Source organism: Microcaecilia unicolor, chromosome 5 (genome assembly GCF_901765095.1).
Source record: "Microcaecilia unicolor chromosome 5, aMicUni1.1, whole genome shotgun sequence".
NCBI classification, from domain to species: domain Eukaryota; kingdom Metazoa; phylum Chordata; class Amphibia; order Gymnophiona; family Siphonopidae; genus Microcaecilia; species Microcaecilia unicolor.
Genome location: NC_044035.1, coordinates 296,653,105 through 296,676,793, shown reverse-complemented (window position 1 = coordinate 296,676,793; position 23,689 = coordinate 296,653,105). Strand labels below are relative to the sequence as shown.

Below are 23,689 nucleotides of genomic sequence, written 5' to 3'. Positions count from 1 at the left end.
TCAGCACCTAAATTTGCACGCAACCTCTCTCCTTATGCTTTATTCTATAAACCGAACCAAACTTTAAGCAAGGCTTATAGAATACTGCTTAAGCTGAGGGGGGGGGGGGGGGGGGGGTTCAGCACAGATTTTTTTTTAGGCGCTATTTATAGAATCTAACCCTATGTGTGTAAAGGGGAAGTTATCAATGCCACATTCCTAACTACGCCCCTTAGGGCAGCCATTCTCAACCCAGACCTCAGGGCACACCTGGTCCCATTGGGTTTTCAGGATATCCACAATGAATACGTATGAAATAGATTTGTATGCACTGCTTTAATTGCAATGTGGATATCTTGAAAACCCGACGGGATTAGGTGTGCCCCAAGGACAGGCTTGGGAATGGCTGCCTTGGTGAGAGCTCCACCCATGCTCTGCCCACCTACATGACCCACTTGCACTAATGCACTATCCCAAATACCCCTGCCATTGTAGAACAGCAACTTAGGTGCACCATTGGCACCTTCCAAGGTAAGTGTATACTTACAGGTGCAAGTGCTAGCATCTGTACATTTACATGTGTAAAGATGCTTAAATGCAGGCACCTAGGTTACAGAATTACCCTTAAATTGGTTTTACTACTTTCATAACAGAAAATAAACATAATATTTATCATTTATTTATTTATTTATTTCAATATTTACCCAGTCCTCCCAATAGAACCCAGAACAGATTACCAAAAAAAAACATACATAACCAAATTGTAAGCCCCGCCCCCCTCCTGAAAATTTAACCTCCGAACAAGGAAGTCTGAGTGCCTCTTTAATGTAGTCGAGCCAGGCACTCAGTAAATTTCTCAGGAACAGAGGGAGCAACACAAAAAAAAAATATCAGATCAAGATGGAAATGTTTTTTTTTTAAGAGAATTTTTATTTAAACAAAAAAAACTTCAGCTCAAATAATAAGAATTCACTAATGACTCTATTCACAGAAACATTCTAACACCTAAAATTCTGTGTTTAAATTTCCTAATACCCCCTATTTTCAATTACCTAATAAAAAAACATTCACAAGGTTTAACAACAGAAAATTCTAACATTTGTTTTCTATTCCCTCCCCAGGTTTCTTTGTCCAGAAAAATATCAATATCAGATAAGTATCTCTTCAATTAACTCTTAAACCAAACATGCATGCAATTAAATTAGCTTAGTAATGGTGTACTGTCAAGAATTGATCCTTTGTTTATTTTTCTTTCCAGGTTCCTCTTCAGACGGATCTCAGGTAAGTATATATTCTACAATTCTGTCCTCTTCATTCTCTCTTACTTTTGTGATACTCAAAAGGATACTTTTCTAAGTTTGACTGTGTCAGCTTTCTTTCTTTTCTTTCTCCGTGGACGGTGGGTACCATTTGATGAGTTGTCACGTTGATCCCTGGCCAGGGACTGTACCTACTATCCTAAGCTTTTAATTAAATCAATAATAGAAAACCCTAATCCCTGACTGATAGGCAATAACCCATTTTCATCAAACTTTAAACACTTTCCTAACTAGCTGTCCCTTTAAAAAAAACATATAATTGAGTTTCCCTATTCTGTCCCTCCCACCATTAATTTAAATAAAAAAAACCATTAAGTGAATGTGAAGCTCTACCTTGAATCACTGGAAGCATAAACTTCTTTAAAAGTAAAATTGCTTCCAATTTTTTATATACCTCTGTCCCCTCAATATAGTGTACAAATACCTTTTTCTTCAAAGAATTGTGTTCCACAATTCTAATGAAACTTCTCAGCTTAAATACTCCTTATCAAATTAAACAGACTTTAATCCTATCAGCACTTATGTTAATATATGAAATAAGCGCTTTATCAAACTAAAAACCTACTTTGTCAGTTTATAACTAATATTATTACACTAACAGGATTTAGATGCAACTCATATTTTGTTTTCTCAAACTGTCAGGTAACCCAGTCTCTCACTAAAGCCCTTTATCCGCATCTGGCTTTTTAATTTAAGTTAATACTAACAGGCACTCACTTCACATTCAACCATTACCTTCCCAACCCTCTCAAATCTGTTTTTTTTTTAACAGATTTTCACTAAAGCTAGAGACGGACAGCTAACATATGTCTGCTCTGCTCTATCCTTACCTCCCAACTGCCTAACAGTAACATTTGGAACTCTGTCTATGTCATACATAGCACAAGCCCAGCACAAGCCTTTGCACTGCTCACTGTCTCCACATCAGATCCAGAAGGAGCCAGATAATTTTTTTTAAACTTTAACCCATAGGGTTACAAAATCACTCTTGAATATCTGTCCTTTACTAATCTGACCATCCGGCATATCCAACCGACACCCCCCCCCCCCCTCTCCACCTCCCCAGTGACATTATTGTGTTATCATTAAGAAGCGAACAGCTTCTCTTCCTGTTTTACAGCTTCACACGCTGCAAGGAAGCCATCTTTGAGCCATGTTTGAGCTAAGACAATGCCTCTCTGCAAGGGAACCATGCTTTGCAGCTGATACTCCTTCGTGCACCCCTCATCCAAGTTAAGAAGCACGTGGCTTCTCTTCCTCTTTGAAGGAATACAGTGAAGAAGAGGTTCACAGCCAAGAGAGGAAGGAGTTTCAGTCATCGTGTGTTGGTAACACTCAGGGATCCTTTTACAAAGGCACGTTAGCAGTCTTAGTGTGCGCTAATGATTACCATGCGCTATATGCTAGAGACACCTTATTTTTAGCGCGCACTAAAAACGCCAGTGCACCTTTATAAAAGGATCCCTTAGTGGCCAGAGTTAGGATTCCCCAGTTGCAAAATTCTTAAATAGCCCTGGTATATGGCCCCTGGCTATGGACTTTAGCTAGAATAACTGGGTTAAGCGAATTCAGACAGGGGGGGAAGGGAAACCTCAAGACAATCATAAATAAAGGCTCTAGAGCTCAATAAAGGCCAGCTCTGATAGGCCGATGTGCCAATGAAGCTGGAAGACAATGTCAGACACAGAAAAGCAATCCATGACTTCATAAAAATACATATTGTAATGTTAAAAAGTATCATCAGTAGAAAAGTATTAAAGCATCTTACTTTTCCAAAATGTGTCAGACTGATATCTCTTGGATAAAAATTGTGTACACCAACTGAGGAAGTCTCTGCCCTGCAAGGCAATAGAACAAGCATGTACAATGCACTTTCAAAGAGCCAGTTTAGACAGCACTGTATGGATGTGGAAAATATACAAAGATATGAAGGAAATAAAAATATATTTTCTGTGCCTAGAAAAATCTGAGCAGTAAAATAGTCACTGAAGGCTCTAGAACTGATTAAAAACCCAAAGAGCTTCCAATATGAATCTTATAAATTGTAAACGTGCTACCGTGCTAATATACCGAGACTGTTCTATAAAAACTAAGGAGTCCTTTCACTAAATGGGCCCTGCGATGGCATCGGCACATGGGTTTGCCTTGCACCGAGGCCTCCTTTTACCACAGCCGGTAAAAGGCTTTTTTCCTTTTAAGGAATGAAATGGTTGTGTGGTAAGTTAAACACAGTGCAGCCAGCTGGGCTCCTGGAAGAGCCTGGCAGTACGGCCAAGCCGCTCACTACCCCTTCCACCCTTTTGTAAAGTTTGATATAAAAGCTAAGGCAGAAACCAGAGACAAAATCAAAATCCTGTGTTTCAAATATGCCCTTTGACAAAATGAGAAAGCACCTGAAGAAGTTGCTGACAAAGTGAGGGAGTCAGAGGAAGTAGAAAAACAATGGGCTAAATGAAAAGGCAGTTAACGGTACTTTATATAAAGAAAGTGAATAAAAGCAAAGGGAAAAGAAACCAATATGGTTCTCTGAGGAAGTGTCTGAAAAATAAAGGCAAAAAAGGATAGTGCTCACAAAGTATAAAGGACCTGAAAAGAAAGGAACACCTGGTAAAATTGAAAGAGATGGAAAAAAAAAAAAAGAGGTTAGAATGACAGAAACAAGAGCAGAAGAAAAAATGGCTAAAGAAATAATACAAGGTGGCAATTTTTTTCAGTTGTGTTGGAGAGAGCAAGAAGGTCAGAAATGGAATTGCAAGACCATTAAGGCACCAAGGAATGATGAGTGGTGAATGATGAGATAAAGGCATAATTGTTGAACAAATAATTTTGTTCTGTGTTCACAAAAGAACCCCCTAAAGAAGGACTTCAGATGGCTAGCTAAATTATGCCTTGAAATGAAGTAAATACCTCACCATTCACAAAAGAAAAATGTTTATGATCAACTCACAAGGCTAAACATGGAAAAGCCATAGGGCAAAATGAGATAGATCACAGGATCCTAAGGAAGCATAGAGAGGTCCTGGTGTGTCAAATGAAAAATGTGTTTAATAGGTCCTTGGAGATGGAGAGGTTCTGAGGGATTTGTCAAGAGCAGCTGTGGTTCCTCTTTACATGACTAGTGACAGAAGAGAGGAGAAGGATAAAGACATAAGCCTTACTTTGACAATATCGAAATCTAATAGGTTGCAAGAATCAACACAACATAGCCTTACCAGAGCCAGATTATGCCAGGCATATCTAAATGATTTCTTTCATTGGTTAACTAGAGAACAAGATTGAGGATATGTCCTAGATGTGGTCTACTTGGATTTCAGCAAGCCTTTGATACTGACCAGCTAGGAGGCTCATGAATAAACTGAGCATCCTGGGAGTGGATCCCAAGGTGGTTAACTGTATTAGAAATTAGTTGACTAACAGTTAAATGAGGGTAATAGTAAATAAAGTTTAATCGGAGCAGAGAAAGGTAAGTAGAGGATTATGAAGGGTTAAAAGGTTGAATAAGGGACATCCAGTCAAAAACTGGGGACATCTAGTGACAATGCTGACCACTTTGGGGAATGTAGCAAGGGCAAAGGGAGATGTTGGCCAAGCAGAGGAGACAATGGATGGAGCACAGTTTTGGTACCTCCAGCTCCCCTGTGCCTCGTGCAGCTAGCTGTACTGGCTATACATACCTTGCTACAGGCCACATTAGTTAGATTACAATGAATCAGGGTACTTTCAGTAGACCATTATTTCATAAATTGTTTTAAATATGTTTTCTATCATTTAAAAAATATCTTTCTGCTAGGATGTGCATGCTAAGCTTTGGAAAACTGTGTCCATTAGTACCGCAGCCTTTTCACTGCATTTTTCTTTCGAAGCTTCATAATCAATTTAGATTATCTGAACGACCTTGGACAGAGATAATGACACCAAGGGGCACTTTTACTAAAGTGTGTTTAGTTTTTGCATTTACCATATGTCATGACTAATATGTGCAGAAAAAAATCCCACAGCCTCAACCAATAGCAAACTCTATATTCTGTGACATCACTGTTCTGTACATTCTATCTATGGGAGCTACAAATATTGTTGGTAACCAATATTCAGATTAAGGAAGGAGTTAAAATTGGAGGGAACTTTCCAAATCTACAAAGTCCAAAGCACTTGTCTGGTTTATACAGTATACAAGTTTTAATAAACTATAGTAAAAGGGCTCCTATGCCCTAAAAGTACGAACAGGAATTCTTAATCATGCTTCTTTATTCACATGAATCTAGAGTTCATAACTGAGCTTCCTTATTGTTAATAACAGAGAAAAGACATGCATGTTTCTGTGGTTTACCATGGAGTATTGCATGTGTGTGTTAAACTCATATACCGAACCCCCAGATCATAGAACATCCTCAGAGCTCCCAGACTGCTGTCAATGGAATGGCCTCCTTCAATTCCAATTAAACAAGCGATTTTATCACTCTGAGCAATACCTAGGATGGGAAACAAAAAAGCAAGGTCATTATCAATGGACTAATGCAGACAGAAAGCCAGTGTAAAAACACTGCCCTCAATTTCCTAAGCCGCGCTAGTGGCTGCCGCACGGCAATGCCAACACAGCCCATTCAAAGTAAATATGCTATGTTGGCACTACTGAACCATCAGCTGCTAGTGCGGATTGTGTTAAAACCCAACATACAGTTGCAAATGGAAGTACCCTGTAGCAGGTAAAGCATTTCTCTCATTAATCAAAGTCTGAATCACCAGATCATTTTTTATGGGACAGATGATTTAAAGGGTGTTTTCCATTTCTGGGATAATTTTATATCAGGGCGCCTATGTATAAAGTTAGAAAATGGGCCTACCATATTGTGGTTTTTATCCAAACATTTTTTTCATTATTGCAAATGTAAGTAGGTGTTTTATAAACACATTAGGCTTTTCATTTTTCATTTGTTCCATTTTTTATTTCATTCTGATTAAGATCTAAGGGGCCCTTTTACCAAGCTGTGGTAAAAGAGGCCCTTTGCTAGCTGCGGGGGCAGTTTTTGCTGCGCGCTGAGGCCCTTTTTACTGCAGCGAGGGACAAGGCTGTAAAAAGGCATGGCCATGCAGTAAGATTGCTCTTATCGCATGGCCAAGCAGGTGGAGCACTTTCTGCCACCCATTGAGGTGGCAGTAAGGGTTCCCGTGCTAACCCAGTGGTAACCGGGTAGCATGCGGTGCTGCTCAATTACCGCCAGCCAGCTGCCATGCTAAAAAAATGGTGGCCAATTTTCTTAGTGCAGGAAATGGTGCACACTAGGGATGGAACTATCACTGGCACCAGCATTGGGCCAGCTATAGCTCAAAATTGGTGCACAGTACGATTGCCACCACTTGGTAAAAGGGCCCCTAAGGCACTATAAGGATTTTGCTAGCAGCATTGTGTGTTCAATTAAGTTTATTCAAACAATGATGTCACTGCAGCCACTTTTTTTTTGGGGGGGGGGGGGGGGGTTTAAAAGCAGACACCATCAGAAGCAATTCAGTTTCATATTGACATGAGTAAAATACCTGTACTTGGAAGCAGATATCTCTGACTAGCAGAGGTGGGGTTGAAGTTTTAGTTTTCAGAAGAAATATCCCCGGTCATATTGAATAGCACACAGTCAGATGCATGCACAAATCCCAGTCTTTGCTAATTAACTGCAATAATTGTTTACATCAATTAATTACTAGGTTTTTGTGCACGCATCTTTGATCTGTGCCAAAATTTCAACACCCAAATTTAGGTGCTATACATAGAATCCAGGGGTAACTGTGTGCTAAAAAATTATTTTTATTTGTTCTTGGAAAGGGGCATATTAGGGGGTGGAGAGTAGGCATTTGTGTGCTAAACAGTTAACATGGCTAAATTACTGCACGCTAACTGGTTAACACAGGTTTACAAAATAGGTGTCAGTAAGTGCTCACATGGTTATTTTTTTAATGGCCACGTGCTAATGACTATTAATACAAAAATGGCAAAATCAGTCATTTTATTGCTTCAGTAAAACTGGCCTTAGCACATGGGAAAACCCACACAAGGGTGTGCTAAAGTCATTTTTTACCGCAGCTTAGTAAAAGCACCCCAAACATTGGACTAACTTATGAGGTTAAGTACTGAATACTGGCATTTAACTGCGCAAGTGCTAAATCCACCCACAAAATTGCCAGCTGTGAGTTTAGCGGTAAGTGGTGATATTCAGTGCCACTGAATATCAGCAGATAACCCTGCACAAACGATTTAACCAGCCAGGAACTATTTCTGGCCAGTTTAATTGCTTTGTTTCCTACATAAAAGGCAGTAAATTCTGGTACCAGCTCAGGTTTCTATTAATAAACAACTTTTAAATAGCTTGTTAGGAAGATAAAGATACAGCACCAAGCTTGGAAACTGTAACAAATGCCTCTAGATTTACATGAATTTATGCCATACACCAACAGATGGCACTGTAGATTGAGATGTGGGCTCTTTCTGGTTAAATAAGCCCCTTTATTTTATTTATGGATTTGGAAATTGAATTCAACTGACATCACTTGAATCATTTGGAATTTTTTTCTCTTTCAAATCTATAGGGTGTTTGCAGGCTGACAGCTGTCTACCTTAACATAGGCAGTCGCACACCCTCTTACATTAACAACATTAACATCTTAAATAAATAAATATAACTTCTCTCTTGTGAATTAAATGGGCCGCAGCTTTATTCACCAAAATCAAATCTGCTTTAATTACTTAACACTTAAATGGTAAATTCAACAATAATGCAATAAACCCCTCTTAGTCAGACGGTCTCATTCTGATATTTCAAATTTTCACTGATCCCAAAGGTATGGTTTGCGGTTTTGCTAAACCAATTCAATCCCCCCCCCCCCCCCCCCCCCCACCAGGTTCATGGCAGTACTGCACATAAACCCCCAATTCCTTTTCAATAAACTCCCCTACCGTTGAATTCAGTAGTAAACTGTTTACTACTGAATTCACACTGATAAAGTAAATGATTATTCAAACCCCTCGCTGCGACAACCAACCCCCACTTTCCTCCTAGCCACCCTACCCTCAACCTTAACAACCTCAACACCACAATAACATCTCCGAAATCCCACAAAAGAAAAGGGAGGGGGATTGGGTGAGTCAGCCAAAAAATTACCTTTCACCCGCCCGAGCTCGCGATGAACTGCGAGCCTGCTCTAAATTCTCCTTGAATTTTTTCTTTATTTCATTTCCCATATTGGCTTTCACTCCCCAGCCTTCCCAACCAATCCACTTTCTCTACAACATTAGCCCTTCACCACAACTGCTACCTTTTCCTCCGGGCGACTTAGCCATGCTATACCATCCCAGTGTAAAATCTGGGGTGGACCTGTATATTCCAATATCTGGCTCTGAAGGGGGTGAAATTTAAGTCAATCTATTCATCGTGCTTTGCATACCGAGCTGAGCAATGCTGGAATCTACTTTCTTTAGATCTTAGAGTGACCTCCTGCTATATGAGGTTCTTTCAATTATTGAAAGCACATTTATTTTACAGGTATTTGGGATAATGGGTTATTACTTATATTGTTTTTGTTTAAATTTGAATTGTGTATTTTAATATTGTTTTAAGATGTTGTATTTCCTAGTAATGGACTAGCTTCTTACATATTGTGATCCGAACTGACCTTGAAAATGGCTTGTAATGGAATATAAATCCGATTGTAATTGTACTTTGGACCATTGATCTGCAAGTTCATTCTCAAAGGGAAACTCCCCCTCAGCTTTCCTTTTGAAATCTGCATATGCCTAAACTAATCTGCATCCTAGGTTAGGCTTTTCTTGCTTTAAGCACGCATTAGTGCCTATTGCAGCTTGATAAAAGAGCCCCTAAGGTTGTACATTTCTGTCACTTTACCTATTAACTATTTTTATAGTAACCTTTTTTTTGCAATAAATGAATTAGAAGCTAGTAGAAGTGTTTGTTATAAGAAGGACTTGTTATAGTAGGAACAAATATTGTACATGGGTTTCCTTTGAGAAATAAGTTATCAGTTTCTTATAAAAATATATATAGAATGCGCCTAGCAGCAAATATGCATGGTGCTAAAACTAACTTCTGCACAGAATTTGCAGGTATATAGAATATACCCGGAATGACATCATCGTGTACACACGCCATAACGTGACGACACTGATATCCACGGGGACATTGTCAACATCCTAAAAAAAAGAGGATGCCCAACTTTACTTCCAAGGAGACTGACCTTTTAGCAAGACTTTTCCTCCAAAAGGAGGAAAGGTACTTTGTTGTGCAAGGAAAACGAAGGGCCTACTTGACCTACCACAGGAGTTGGCAGAAGCTCACTGCATGTTATAATGAACATGTCTGAACATCCAGGGAGGTTAATATACTAAATACTTAGAAAATTCATAATACTATTTAGTACCTTCCTCCACATATTTTCACAGATCATTGAATTACAAATTTGTCATCACTACTACTACTACTACTACTTAGCATTTCTATAGCGCTACTAGGGTTACGCAGCGCTTCAACATCCCTATGCAATATTGTACTATAACAGTAAGATGGTAATGGTTGTTCTCAACAAGGGGAAGACAAGTGCCCCATCCACTCTGCCACTTCACTTCTCCAGCAGTACAGCCTCGGCCAATGTCAAAGGCTGCTTTAAGGGGAGGAATTGTGCAAAACATATGCAGCTTGGGGGTGGGGAGTCACATTGTACTGATGATATTTGAACCAGCAATCCCAGAAGGGCAAGGCAAGTGCTCTAACCATTTTGCCACTTCACTTCTCCAGCAGTCCAGCAGTCAAAGGCTTCTTTAGAAGGAGGAATTGAGCAATACATATGTGAATTGAGGAGGGGACGCATGTTGTATTATATAACATGTTGTGCGCAGATATTTCTGCACATATATTCCAATCCTTGCTCAAAGCCCACCTCTTCAATGTCGCCTTCAGCACCTAACTACCATACCTCTATTCAGGAAATCTAGACTGCCCCAACTTGACATTTCGTCCTTTAAATTGTAAGCTCCTTTGAGCAGGGACTGTCCTTCTTTGTTAAACTGTACAGCGCTGCGTAACCCTAGTAGCGCTCTAGAAATGTTAAGTAGTAGTAGTAGTAGTTAGTGCTCATTATTGCTTGTTAAGTCTCTCAGAGTTGCACGTGGAAATTTCGTCATGATATATAGAATCCGGAAGAGTATCCATTCCTGCGACTAAAATGTAGTCAGAGCCATTTATGCCAACTAAAACCTGGTGTAAATGCCCATGCCTAAATCAGCTTATTCTGTAACACTGCGTGTACATTTTAGGAACGCCCCCGACCTATCCATGCCCCTCCCGTGGCCACACCCCTTTTGAAATCTGCACAGTAGAATTTATGTGCACCACTTTACAGAATACGCTTAGCAAGTCATGTGCATAATTTATAATTAGTGCCCATTAATGCTGATAATTGTTTGTTAGTGGCTAATTATCAGCACTGATTGGCTTGTTAATCAATTAAGTTACATACGCAATTTGGCTGCATGGCCAAAATTGCATGCATTACTTTAGTCACCATATATAGTATCTGGGGTTAATGTGTGAATTAGAGCAGTGGCGTAGCTACAGGTGGGCTGGGGTGGGCCAGGGCCCACCCACTTAGGGCTCAGGCCCACCCAACAGTAATACACATTTAGCAGTAGCTGGTGGGGATCCCAATCTCTGCTAGCTGAAGACTTCCCCCTGATGGTAATGAAAACGCTACTCTCCACGATACCGGCACCTGCACATTCTCAGTTTTCAGCGCCTGCCTGCTGCAGACTGCCAAGGTGGAGAGAAGCATTTTTCCACCAGCTGAGATATTTTTTTGGTGGGGTGGAGAACACTTGGTGCCCACCCACTTCTTGCCTAGGCCCACCCAAAATCTGCTGTCTGGCTACGCCCCTGAATTAGAGCACATTGTCATGTCACTATGGGAACAGTTACTATGTTTGCGCAGTCACAGTTATTATGCAAAAATGTGCATACTAACTGCTTAATGTGCTTAAGAAAAAGGGTCCCTATTTTAATAAAAGAGTACTAATGGGGCGTAGCCAGACTTCAACGGTAGGGGGGTCCAGAGCCAAGGTGAGAGGGCACATTTTAACCCCCCCCCCCAGCGCCGCCGACCCCCCACCCATTGCCGACACCTCCCCCCGCCCACCCACCGCCATTGCCAACACCTCCAACAACTTTGAGCCCCCCCCCCGCCGATGACCCTATCGACCCCCCCCCCCCCCCCCGCCTGCCATCGCCTACCTTTGCTGGTGGGGGACCCCAACCCCCGCCAGCCAAAGTCTTCTTCCTTCGTTTGGTTTCTGACTGAGTCTGACTGAGTCTGACGTCCTGCACGTCCTGCACGTCAGACTCACAGAAACAGAATAAAGCCTTGCGAGCTGCAGGGCTTCGTTCTGTTTCTGTGAGTCTGATGTCCTGACGTTGAGAGGGTCGCCGGCAGGGGGTTCCAGGACCCCGTGGCCCCATAGCAGCTACGCCCCTGCTGAGCACACACATACACACACCCCTTAGGAGGTAGTTCACTCTGTTTCAAAGAGGATGATAAGTCTCACTATTGTATTAGCCCTGCTAACCAATGAGTAGGCTGAGGGAGAACCTCTGAGGTGGTACCTAATAGCCCCACAAAGCAAGATGTCCCAGAGTTATCCAGACTTACCATCTAGATGCAGAAGTTTGAAAACAAAGAGGGGAAAGGAAAAGGAAATGAAGAATGTTTTTGTCTCTGAATGCTGCAAATGTACTTTATGTGTCAACCTTCAGTATCATTGTTATGTTCTCAATATTGCTACAAAAGATAGAATTTGAAAGGATAAGGTACTACCTTCTGAAGATGTAACAGGCTGGAACTCTTCATATGCTTCACACATGCGTTTGATAAGATCAATTTGCTCCAGCGTCAGACGCACAGCATCTTGGTTTTGGGCGCTACACATGACGTATGCTGACCAAAACTGGAAAGAAAAATATTATTGTTTCCAGTAAAGAATATTTGGGGGGGGTGCATTTTATAAATGCTAACACAGGTGAAAAATGAAATACATACTTTTCACTCCACAGACCTTAGGATTTTGAAAGTGAAAGTGTTTGGGTATGGGTAATGTATTTGATATACTGCCTTTCTGAGGTACAAAAAAAAAGTGCTCTTAACATTTTGAAAATTATCCCAGGAAAGCATTCACACCTACTAACCTGGGTGGATAGTTTTTCTGCAAAAAATATGTACATGTTTTGAAAATGCAAAAGCATACATTTGCATCTAAACACTCCATCTCAACCCTGCCCTGAGGAATTCTGGAGGTGGGGATGGGCAGTGGGGTAAAGCAGGTGTGCCTTTGGATGGCTCATTGTATTTTAGTGAGCTGCTGCCAACATTCCTCTTAGTATGTAGGCATGGGCCAGGATGCGGGGGAAGGGGGCTTAAGGGGTCCAGATAAGTGCAGCCCCTCATTTTAGCATTGCATGGTTAGTGGAGGAGGGTCCCATAGTTAGTTGTCATTGGATATTCTGCTATGCTATGGGTGACTTATATGCCACAATATCTCTATTTGGATTCACTGCGGATTACAATCAAGGAAAAGAAGCACCCTAGTCAGGTGGAGTTATATTATGTCACGTTCCTCACCTCGGTGAGGGATGCTTCTGCGATGTGGAGTGCCCAGCACTCCCATTCCCTCTACGCTCCCGCGATGTGGCATCTCAACGGGCTCGGCGCTCCCATTCTCTCTGCCTGCCTGCGATATGGAGCGCTGGCCATCTTGGCGGGTCTGGCACTCTGGGAGTCCTCTCTGCCTGCTAGGTGACGGTGTGCCAGGGCCTCGTGGGACGCCGAGATCGGTGCCCCGCCTTCTGCACTATAGGATTGGAGCCTCGTACCTAGGCTCATCCCCCTCTATCGGCTGGCCAGCCAATGGGAGGTTCTCCTTGCCAGCTGATTGTGGTTTCCCTGATGGTGGGGGCTTTTTGAGGAGCAGCATCTCTCCACTTCTTTGCTTCGGCTTCTACTTCAGTGGATGATTGTTGGTGCATAACTATTCTCAAGCTGTTACCTTCTTGTTGCGGACAACTGCCTGAATCCTGACTACTCTCTGCTTGCTGCCTGACCTGACAAATGCCTGAATCCTGATTACTCTCTGCTTGCCGCCTGACCTGACAACTGCCTGAATCCTGACTACTCTCTGCTTGCCACCTGACCTGACAACTGCCTGAATCCTGACTACTCTCTGCTTGCCACCTGACCTGACAACTGCCTGAATCCTGACTACTCTCTGCTTGCCACCTGACCTGACAACTGCCTGAATCCTGACTACTCTCTGCTTGCCACCTGACCTGACAACTGATTGTTGGTGAATACCTATTCTCAAGCTGTTACCTTCTCGTTGCTGACAACTGCCTGAATCCTGACTACTCTCTGCTTGCTGCCTGACCTGACAACTGCCTGAATCCTGATTACTCTCTGCTTGCTGCCTGACCTGACAACTGCCTAAATCCTGATTACTCTCTGCTTTCTGCCTGACCTGACAACCGCCTGAATCCTGACTACTCTCTGTGTGCTGCCTGACCTGACAACTACCTGCATCCAGACTACTCTCCGCCTGCTCCCAGCGGCCATCTACCCCCTGTCTGTATCCGGAAGTCCTGTCGGCTGCCTGCACCTGGGGGCTCAACCCTTGGGGAACAGCGGTCATCACAGGTGAAGCCTCGGGGTTGCTCAGCTGCCCTACAGAGTACAGGTTCGAATTTTCGCTTCAGTGCTCTGTCTGGGCACAAGGACTCACGAACGCGACAATATTACATATAAAAGCAGAAAAACGTAGCAGAGAAAAAGCAGACCTAAATTAGCAGGACAAAAAAATCATACCTAGATCAATACCAACATCAGAAATCATATGAGCTTTCAGGTGTTTCCTAAATAAGAGATAAGACATAATAAGAACATAAGCTTTGCCATACTGGGACAGACCAAAGGTCCATCAAGCCCAGTATCCTGTTTCCAACAGTAGCAAATCCATATCACAAGTACCTGGCAAGATCCCAAAAGAGTAAAAAGATTTTATGCTGCTTATCCTAAAAACAAGCAGTGCATTTTCCCAAGTTCACCTTAATAATGGCATAAGACTTTTCTTTCAGGAAATTATCCAACCCTTTACTAAACCCTGCTAAGCTTTTACCACATTCTCTGGCAACAAATTCCAGAGTTTAATAAATACCAACATCAGAAATCTTATGAGCTTTCATGGTAGTGCTAAATGTATTTTATAAAAAACTGTGTTCATCAAATACTAGCATAATTTTAAATGCACAAACCTAAATACCTAGATGGCCTTTACAACATTATTCTCCACATGCTTGCTTTTGCATGCAATTATAAAATTACCCCATAGATATGCTACTACTACTACTACTTATCATTTCTATAGCGCTACTAGACGTACACAGCGCTGTACACTTGAACATGAAGAGACAGTCCCTGCTCGCCAGAGCTTACAATCTAATTAGGACAGACAAACAGGACAAACAAGAGATAAGGGAATATTAAAGTGAGGGTGATAAAATAAGGGTTCTGAACAAGTGAATAAGGGTTCGGAGTTAAAAGCAGCATCAAAAAGGTGGGCTTTAACTTAGATTTGAAGACGGCCAGAGATGGAGCTTGATGTACCGGCTCAGGAAGTCTATTCCAGGCATATGGTTCAGCAAGACAAAAGGGAGTCTGGAGTTAGCAGTGGAGGAGAAGGGTGCAGATAAGAGAGATTTACCCAGTGAACAAAGTTCCCGGGGAGGAATGTAGGGAGAGATGAGAGTGGAGAGGTACTGAGGAGCTCCAGAGTGAATGCACTTATAGGTCAATAAGAGGAGTTTGAACTGTATGCGGAAATGGATAGGAAGCCAGTGAAGTGACTTGAGGAGAGGGCTAATATGAGCATAATGACACTGGTGGAATATTAGTCGTGCAGCAGAATTTTGAACAGATTGAAGAAGAGAGAGATGGCTAAATGGGAGACCTGTGAGAAGCAAGTTGCAATAGTCTAAGCGAGAGGTGATAAGAGTGTGGATGAGAGTTCTGGTAGTGTGCTCAGAAAAGAAAGGGCGAATTTTGCTGATATTATAGAGAAAGAAATGACAGGTTTTAGCAGTCTGCTGAATATGTGCAGAGAAAGAGAGGGAGGAGTCGAAGATGACCCCAAGGATACGAGCTGATGAGACAGGAAGGATGAGAGTGTTATCCACAGAAATAGAGAATGGGGGAGGAGGAGAGGTTGGTTTAGGGGAAAAGATAAGAAGCTCAGTCTAGGTCATGTTTAGTTTCAGATGGCGCTGAGACATCCAGGCAGCAATGTCAGACAGGCAGGCTGATGCTTTGGCCTGGATCTCGGCTGAGATTTCTGGTGTGGAGAGGTAGATCTGGGAATCATGCAGCTAAATATATAGATACTTCATTTTCTATTGTTTATATGTTGTGTCTTATTAAGAGCATAAGCGTTGCCATGCTGTGACAGTATCAAGCCCAGTATCCTGTTTCCAATAGTGGCCAATCCAGGTTACAAGTACCTGGCAAGATCCCAAAACAGTACAATACATTGTATGCTGCTTATCATAGAAATAAGCACTGTTTCAAATTCTGATTATACACCATTTTGAATGACTTAGTGCCAGGAAGGTAGTATATAAATATTCATAAATAAATAGATAAGCACATAATTTGAGGGTCCTTCTACTAAAGGTTAGCGCACACTAACAGACATTAACACTTTAAATATTGCACATCCAATTTCATACCTATAGGTCATGTGGCACCTAGCACATGATAATGTCGGTTAGCGCATGGTAAGCTTTATTAAAAGGGCCCCTAAATGAATAAATAGAATTTACCCAACTGAACCTAGAGTGCCATAAGTCTTCATTCATAACTACAGAAGAGGGGGGTGTATCCACTATAATTTTAATCCCTTCTCCTCCATCCAGTCCACCCATTGTAAGGATAATCCTCTAGCAAATAGACAAAAAATGCACAAGGAGCCTTAAAGAATGGGAGCGTCTCAACTTCACTTTATTGAAAAGGCCCGACACAGTCTATGTTTCGACAACAATGGCCTGTGTCAGGGGTCTAATGTGGCTCTCTCATTCCAAGGTAACGAGATCAAAACCATGTGATAAGGGAAAAACAGCCTTGTCTTGAAAAAGACAAATCTGCTAAAAACATTAAGGAATGGAGACAAACCTAAATTTGAAAAGTTCTTCCTGCACTTAGGAAACACTGAGGGGCATAATCGAATGGAAACGCCTATCTCCATGGGCGTTTATCTCCGAGAATGGGTCCATGAAGGGGCAGGCCGAACCGTATTTTTGAAAAAATGGACGTTTTTGAGCTGGGCGTTTGTTTTTTTTTAGCGATAATGGAAACTAAAAACGCCCAGCTCAAAAACGTCCTAATCCGAGCCATTTGGTCGTGGGAGGGGCCAGGATTGGTAGTACACTGGCCCCCCCTGATATGCCAGAACACCAACTGGGCACCCTAGGTCAGTGCGGTGGACTTCAGAAAAAGCTCCCACATGCATAGCTCCCTTACCACGGATGCTGAACACTCAACCCCACTCCCCCAAAACCCACAAATGTACAACACTACCATAGCTCTTAGGGGTGAAGGGGGCACCTACATGTGGGTACAGTGGGTTTTGGAGGCCTCCCATTTACCAGCACAAGTGTTACAGGTAGGGGGGGATGGGCCTGGGGCCACCTGGCTGAAGTGCACTGCGGTACCCACTAAAAGTGTTCCAGGGACCTGCATACACGCAGGCCTCTAGGACTGGTTGCTGCTATATAACCTTGGCACACCAGTTGACACCTGAAGACTAATCTCTACGAAAACGTCCTTTATTGGAATAACCGCCTTTACTCACAGTTAACTGCAGATCAGAGGTTGTGCCCCACTGGCAATGAGTCTCCCTGGTACTGAGATGAGCAGTAGGTCAGAGCTGGCAGAATGCTGTACAATGCCCTCTTTCAGCCACATTCAAGGGAAGAACTAAGTTGTCTAACGTGGCTAACACAGGAAAGGGAACTAAAACTGGCTTACAAAAATGGCCAGTACCGCATGGACTACAACAGGAAACACAACAGGGCACCAGTGGCGTAGCTAGAAGTCAATTTTTGGGTGGGCCAAGAGGTTGAATGGGTGGGCACTAAACAGTGGTGCGCTGGTAAATGTTTAACAACAGGCTCTCTCCCCGGTCCACCTGTACACCCCCCCCCCCCCCCCCCCCCCCCCGTCCACCTGTGCACCTCCCCTCAAAATTGCAGAGCTGGCTATAGCCGGGGAGAGAGCCTGGGGGGTGGGGGAGGCAATGCATTACTCTCTCCAGGAAAAAAAAAACATTAAATGATCCCAGGTTCCAATCTAATTCATGTTTAATGTGGGATAAAATGCCATAAATAAGTAAATAAATATAAACTTTTAATGTTGAGCACCTGATTCTCAAAGTGGACATGTTCCAATCATTATAATGAAAATAAAATGATTTTTTTTTCTACCTTTGCTGTCTGGTGACTTTGTTTTTCTGATCATACTGGCCCAGTATCTGATTCTGCTGCTATCTGTCCTCTTTACTCTGTTTCCAGGGCTTCCTTTCCATTTATTTCTTTACTTTCCGCCTTTCTTCTTCATTTCTTGCTCTGGGTCCTCCGCAGACTTGACTGTCCAGTGGATCCAGCTTCTGCCTATTTTCTTCATCCATGTGCAATTTTCTCCTCTCTTCCTTTTCCCTCATCTCATCTCCTTCTTCCCTCCCCTCCATCCATGTCCAGCATTTCTTCTCTCTCCCTTCCCTCTCCTCCATCCATATCCAGCAGCCTCCTCTCTCCTGCCCTTCCCTCCATCCATCCATGTCCAGCAACCCTCCTCTGCCCCCTGCCCTCCCCTCCATCCACCCATGTCCAGTAACCTTCCTCTCTCCTCTTCCCTCCCCTCCATCCAACCATGTCCAGCAACCTTCCTCTCTCCTCTTCCCTCCCCTCCATCCACCCATGTCCAGCAACTCTCCTCTCCCCTCCATCCATCCATACCCAGCAATTCTCTTCTCTCCCCTGCCCCCATCCATCCATCCCCAGCAATTCTGTTCTTGCCCCTGTCCCCTCCATCCATCCATTCCCAGCAATTCTCCTCTCTCCCCTGCCCCCACCTCCATCCATCCATCTCCAGAAATTCTCCTCTCTCCCCTACCCCCCACCTCCATCCATCCATCCATCCATCCATCCATCCATCATCCCCAGCAATTCTCCTCTCTCCCCTGCTCCCACCTCCATCCATCCATCATCCCCAGCAATTCTCCTCTCTCCCCTACCCCCCACCTCCATCCATCCATCCCCAGCAATTCTCCTCTCTCCCCTGCCCCCACCTCCATCCATCCATCCCCAGCAATTCTCCTCTCTCCCCTGACCCCCACCACCATCCATCCATCCCGTGACTCTCCTCTCTCCTCTCCCCTCCCGCTCCCATCCATGTGTCCAGCGATTCTCCTTCACCCCCATGCATCCTTCCCTCCCATTCCACCTGCCCGCCCTCTCTCTGACGGCAGCGCTTCCCAGACGCTGCCTACCGCCGCCACGATCTACCTCCGAGTCCTCCTTCTGTCTCACTCTCAACAGCAGCAGTAGCGATTCAAACACGCTACTTCCAGCTTCTAACCCGGAAGTGTCTCCTCTGCAGAGAGAGGAGACGCTTCCGGTTTAGAAGCAGGAGGCAGCGTGTTTGAATCGCGACGCTACCACTGCTGTTGAGAGTGAGGCAGAGGGAGGAGGTAGATCGTGGCGGCGGTAGGCAGCGTCTGGGAAGCGCTGCCGTCAGAGAGAAGGAGGCAGATGCAGGATCAGCGCTGCCTGCTCCCTCTGCTCCGCTGCTGGGTAGGCCTGAACCCAAACTGGGTGGGCCTAGGCCCATCCAGGCCCACCCGTGGGCTACGCCCCTGCAGGGCACACTCTGACCTAGTAGGCAGGGGGGAAAGCACCATGGGAGAAGAGCCTACCAACTACCAACATTGTGAGACTGTAACACAAGCTAATAAAATCACGGAGCCCAATACCCTACACCCACCACAATGCAATGCTGATATGACCCTGTACTGCACCCGAGAGCTACATCTGACCCAGGCATTTCAGGCTGGCATACAGGCTGGGAAAAAAGTTTTTAAAGTGGGTTTTTTTTGGAGGGAGGGGGTTAGTGACCACTGGGGGAGTCCGGGGAGGTCATCCCCGATTCCCTCCAGTGGTCATCTGGGCAGTTGGGGCACTTTGTTGGGACTTCGTGAAAAAAAAAGGGTCCAAAAAAAGTGACCCAAAATCACGGTAAAAACGCCTTTTTTTTTCGATTATCAGCTAAAGACGCCCATCTCTCCTCGACTGATAACCACGCCCCAGTTCTGCCTCCACCACGCCTCCGACACGCCCCGTCAACTTTATTCATTTCCGCGATGGAGTGCAGTTGGAGACGCCCAAAATCAGTTTTCGATTATACCGATTTGGGCGCCTTTGCAAGACAACGTCTATCTCCCGATTTAGGTCGCACTATAAGCGTTTTTCTCTTTCGAAAATAAGCTGGATAGTGTACTGCCAAAGGCAAATGCTAAACAGAATTGTACATACCTGAGCTCCGACATGACCATCCTCAAGTTTCTGTATATTTGTCTTGGTCTTGGACAAATCCCTTAAGTTAACTTCACTCAGCTTGCTTTGATACAATATCCTCAGCTGTAGTGGCAGGTCATTGTGGCTAAAAGTAATAAGAATGGCAGGTATTTAATTTGCTTTCCTTAGGATCTCTTAATTGACTTATACATTTCTGTGGCATCAGTGTGATTTTCTGGAGCTGTTTACAGTTGACTGGAAAAGTTTCAGTAGGGTTCACCTTCTCTTTTTATTTCATTATACAAGAATAGATTTATTCACTCATGCAATTTATATTTCCTGCTGTTAGTTCCCCATTTCGCAGACAGCCTGCTCTTGCTGCTTTTCTTTGTTTAGGGTTACCATATTTGCAGACACAAAAAATAAAACTGGTTGCTACCTTTGCTAAAGAAATGTTTAATCATAGCAAATGTGTAAATGGCTTTTAGTTAATGAACACACATCAAGCAGTGTACAGCAGTAGACAATCTACTTTTCAAAAATTTCTGGATTTGAGTTTGATTGAGTCTGAGCCCAAGTGACAATTTTCTACTAATTATATCTCCTTTTCCCTCCTAATTTACTTATTATTGGTTTGACCTTGACCAAAGTGCATCCATTTGTACATCTCAATATAAAGATGTCTCCATGGAGGCGATGTCGCCAAATGGGCTAGTTTTGCTCATACCACAACATTAATAAACCTCATTCCTAAGCTATGGTATGTGGAGTTTGATCTCAGTTTCTGAAATTACTAGTGGAAAATACAAGATTTGTGTAGGGGCATAATCGAACGCGAACGCCCATCTCCATGGGCATCTATGCCCGAAAACGGGTATATGAAGAGGCAGGACAGACCATATTTCGAAAAAGATGGGCATCCATCTTTCGTTTCGAAAATACGGTTTGGACGGACCAAATGCCATGGATTTGGTCCTTTCTGAGATGGGCGGGGCTTTTTTTAGCGATAATGGAAACTAAAAACGCCCAACTCAGAAACATCCCAATCCAAGCCATTTGGTCATGGGAGGGACAGATGTACAACACTACCATAGCTCTTAGGGGTGAAGGGGGCAACTACATGTGGGTACAGTGGGTTTTAGGGGTCTCCCATTTACCACCACAAGTGTTACGGGTGGGGGGGAGATGGGCCTGGGTCCGCCTGCCTGAAGTGCACTGCAGTACCCACTAAAGGTGCTCCATGGACAGGACTTGTTGCTGCTGTATAACCTTGGCTGATCAGTTCACACCTGAATTTTATTATATATCTCCACTATTCATGATGTATTGTCAGCCACATTGAGCCTGCAAAGAGGTGGGAAAATGTGGGATACAAATGCGATAAATAAGACTAATCTCACTGAAAACGTCCTTTATTTGAATAAGCACCTTTACTCATAGTTAATTGCAGATCAGAGGTTGTGCCCCACTGGCAACGAGTGTCGCTGGTACTGAGATTAGCAGTAGGTCCGAGCTGGCAGAATGATGTACAATGCCCTCTTTCAGCCACATTCAATGTAAGAACTAAGTGCTGTAACATGGCTAACACATGAAGGGGATCTAAAAGTGTCTTACATAAATGGCCACTACCTCATGGACTACCGGAAACAAAACAGGGCACACTCTGACCCAGTAAGCAGAGGGAAAAGCACCATGGGAGTAGAGCCTACCAATTACCAACATCGTGAGCATTTAACACAAGCTAGTGGAATCACGGAGCCCACTACCCTACACCCACCACAATGCATTGCTGATGTGACTCTGCAGTGCCCTTAACAGAAAAGGTGTCACACTCACCCGAGACCCACATCAGAACCAGGGAAAGGCTGTCAGAGGATAGAACACATTCTACTGTCATGGAGGTTGGTACGGCATTTGAGGCTGGCATACAGGCTGGGAAAAAAGTTTGTAAAGTGAGTTGTTTTTTTTTTGTGGGAGGGGGTTAGTGACCACTTGGGGAAGTCAGGGGAGGTGATCCCCGATTCCCATGGTCATCTGGTCAGTTGGGGCACTTTTTTGGGACTTGGACCTGAAAAAAAAGGGTCCAAATAAAGCGGACCAAATTCTCATCATAAACGCCCTTCTTGTTTCGATTATCAGCTAAAGACGCCCATCTCTCCTCGGCCGATAACCACACCCCAGTCCCGCCTTCGCCACGCCTCCGACATGCCCCCGTGATCTTTGTTCATCTCCGTGACGGACTGCAGTTGAGGACGCCAAAAATCAGGTTTCGATTATACCGATTTGGGTGCCCACGGGAAACGGACACCCATCTCCCGATTTGGGTCAAAATATGGGCGTCTTTAACTTTCGATTATGAGGCGGATAGGTGCATATGTTGCACCCATTTTTAAAGCCACATATGCACCAATATAACTTTATAAAATATGTTATCCACCAGCTCCCACGCAAAGTTGTTCCTGTTCCCAAGAGGGTAATTTTATAAAACATTTTCCACATGGCTGTTATAAAACTAAATGAAGATATACCTGCATAAAAAGTAAGTGCAGATGGGTGTTCCTGCTGTCATAAATTGTATCTATTTTATAAAATAAGCAAGAACACTGATACCTCCTCATGCAATAACAGGTCGCCTTTAATTAGAAACTATGGGCTAGATTCTGTAAATGGTGTCCCAAAATGACGCATGCTAAGCTAACATTCTGTAGCGGGCACTCTGCACGGAACTACCTTTGCAGAGTACTAGCTTAGGGCCCTTTACTAAGCCGCTTAAGCGTCTACGCATGCCCAACGTGCACCAAAATGGAGTTACCGCCCGACTACCGCATGGCTCTTGTGGTAATTTCATTTTTGGCGCGCATCCGATACATGCGTCTGAAAAGAATCTTTATTTTCAGGCGTGCGTAATGGTGATTACCGCCCAGTTTCTTTACCACTAGGTCAATGGTTAGTGGTAAGGTCTCAGACCCAAAATGGACGCATGGCAATTTTCATTTTGCCACATGTCCTTTCTTGGGGGGAAAAAAGGCCCTTTTTACAGGCGCGCTAAAAAATGGATCAGCGCGCGGGCCCAAAACCCACACCTACACTGCCACAACCCATTTTTCAGCTCGCCTTTGTAAAAGGACCCCTTACTGCATTTCGGAGAATAGTGTACAAGCACAAATTTACCTGTTTTGAAGCAGGTGTAAATTTGTGCAACAGCATTTGCACACTACAGGGGCAGGTTCTTGATGTCTGTCACATAGCTGCAATGGTACAAAATCCTGCTATTAATGTTCTTTTTACTTTATCTAACAGTGCTGTGTTTATGTTCTAGAAAATATATTGGCATAACAAACATTTTTATCTTCTGAAAATTGTTATATGTAAAAACAAAAACATACCCATCAATTAAAGGAGCCTGCTCCATTAATTCCAGTGCCTTCTGAAAGTTATCAGAGGAAGAAGACACAACAGCTGGAAGCAGAATCCACAGAAGGAATCTCTGAGTTAAAGAGCTCTCTCTCATCCACAACATGTTAATTAGCAAAATGTTCAAGTTGAAATTAAATTCCTTCTATTTTGCTTATGCTTTATTATAGTGTCTAGACATCCTATTGTGGAATGATGAGCTCTAAAAGGAGAATAAAGACAGAAATTTATGAGCAGCAGTACAGACTACAGAGCATCAAAGAAAATAGAGATTTTTCCAAAGAGCAGCATTTTAATGTCTGTCTTTATAAAAGCATTTTA

At 43.4% G+C, this 23,689-nt stretch overlaps 1 protein-coding gene across 1 annotated transcript in view; it reads right to left on the bottom strand.

Moving 5' to 3' along the window:
• Positions 1-23,474, bottom strand: part of LOC115471353 (dipeptidase 2-like) — a 44,092-nt gene extending 20,618 nt beyond the window's left edge. Inside the window, exons 1-5 of the mRNA XM_030205052.1 lie at positions 23,341-23,474; positions 19,973-20,099; positions 12,162-12,291; positions 5,626-5,767; positions 3,067-3,136 (exon numbers count right to left, since the gene is read on the bottom strand). Of these exons, the coding sequence (XP_030060912.1) occupies positions 3,067-3,136; positions 5,626-5,767; positions 12,162-12,291; positions 19,973-20,099; positions 23,341-23,474 (603 nt within the window). The remainder of the gene's footprint in view (positions 1-3,066; positions 3,137-5,625; positions 5,768-12,161; positions 12,292-19,972; positions 20,100-23,340) is intronic.
• Between the last annotated feature and the right edge of the window lie 215 nt (positions 23,475-23,689).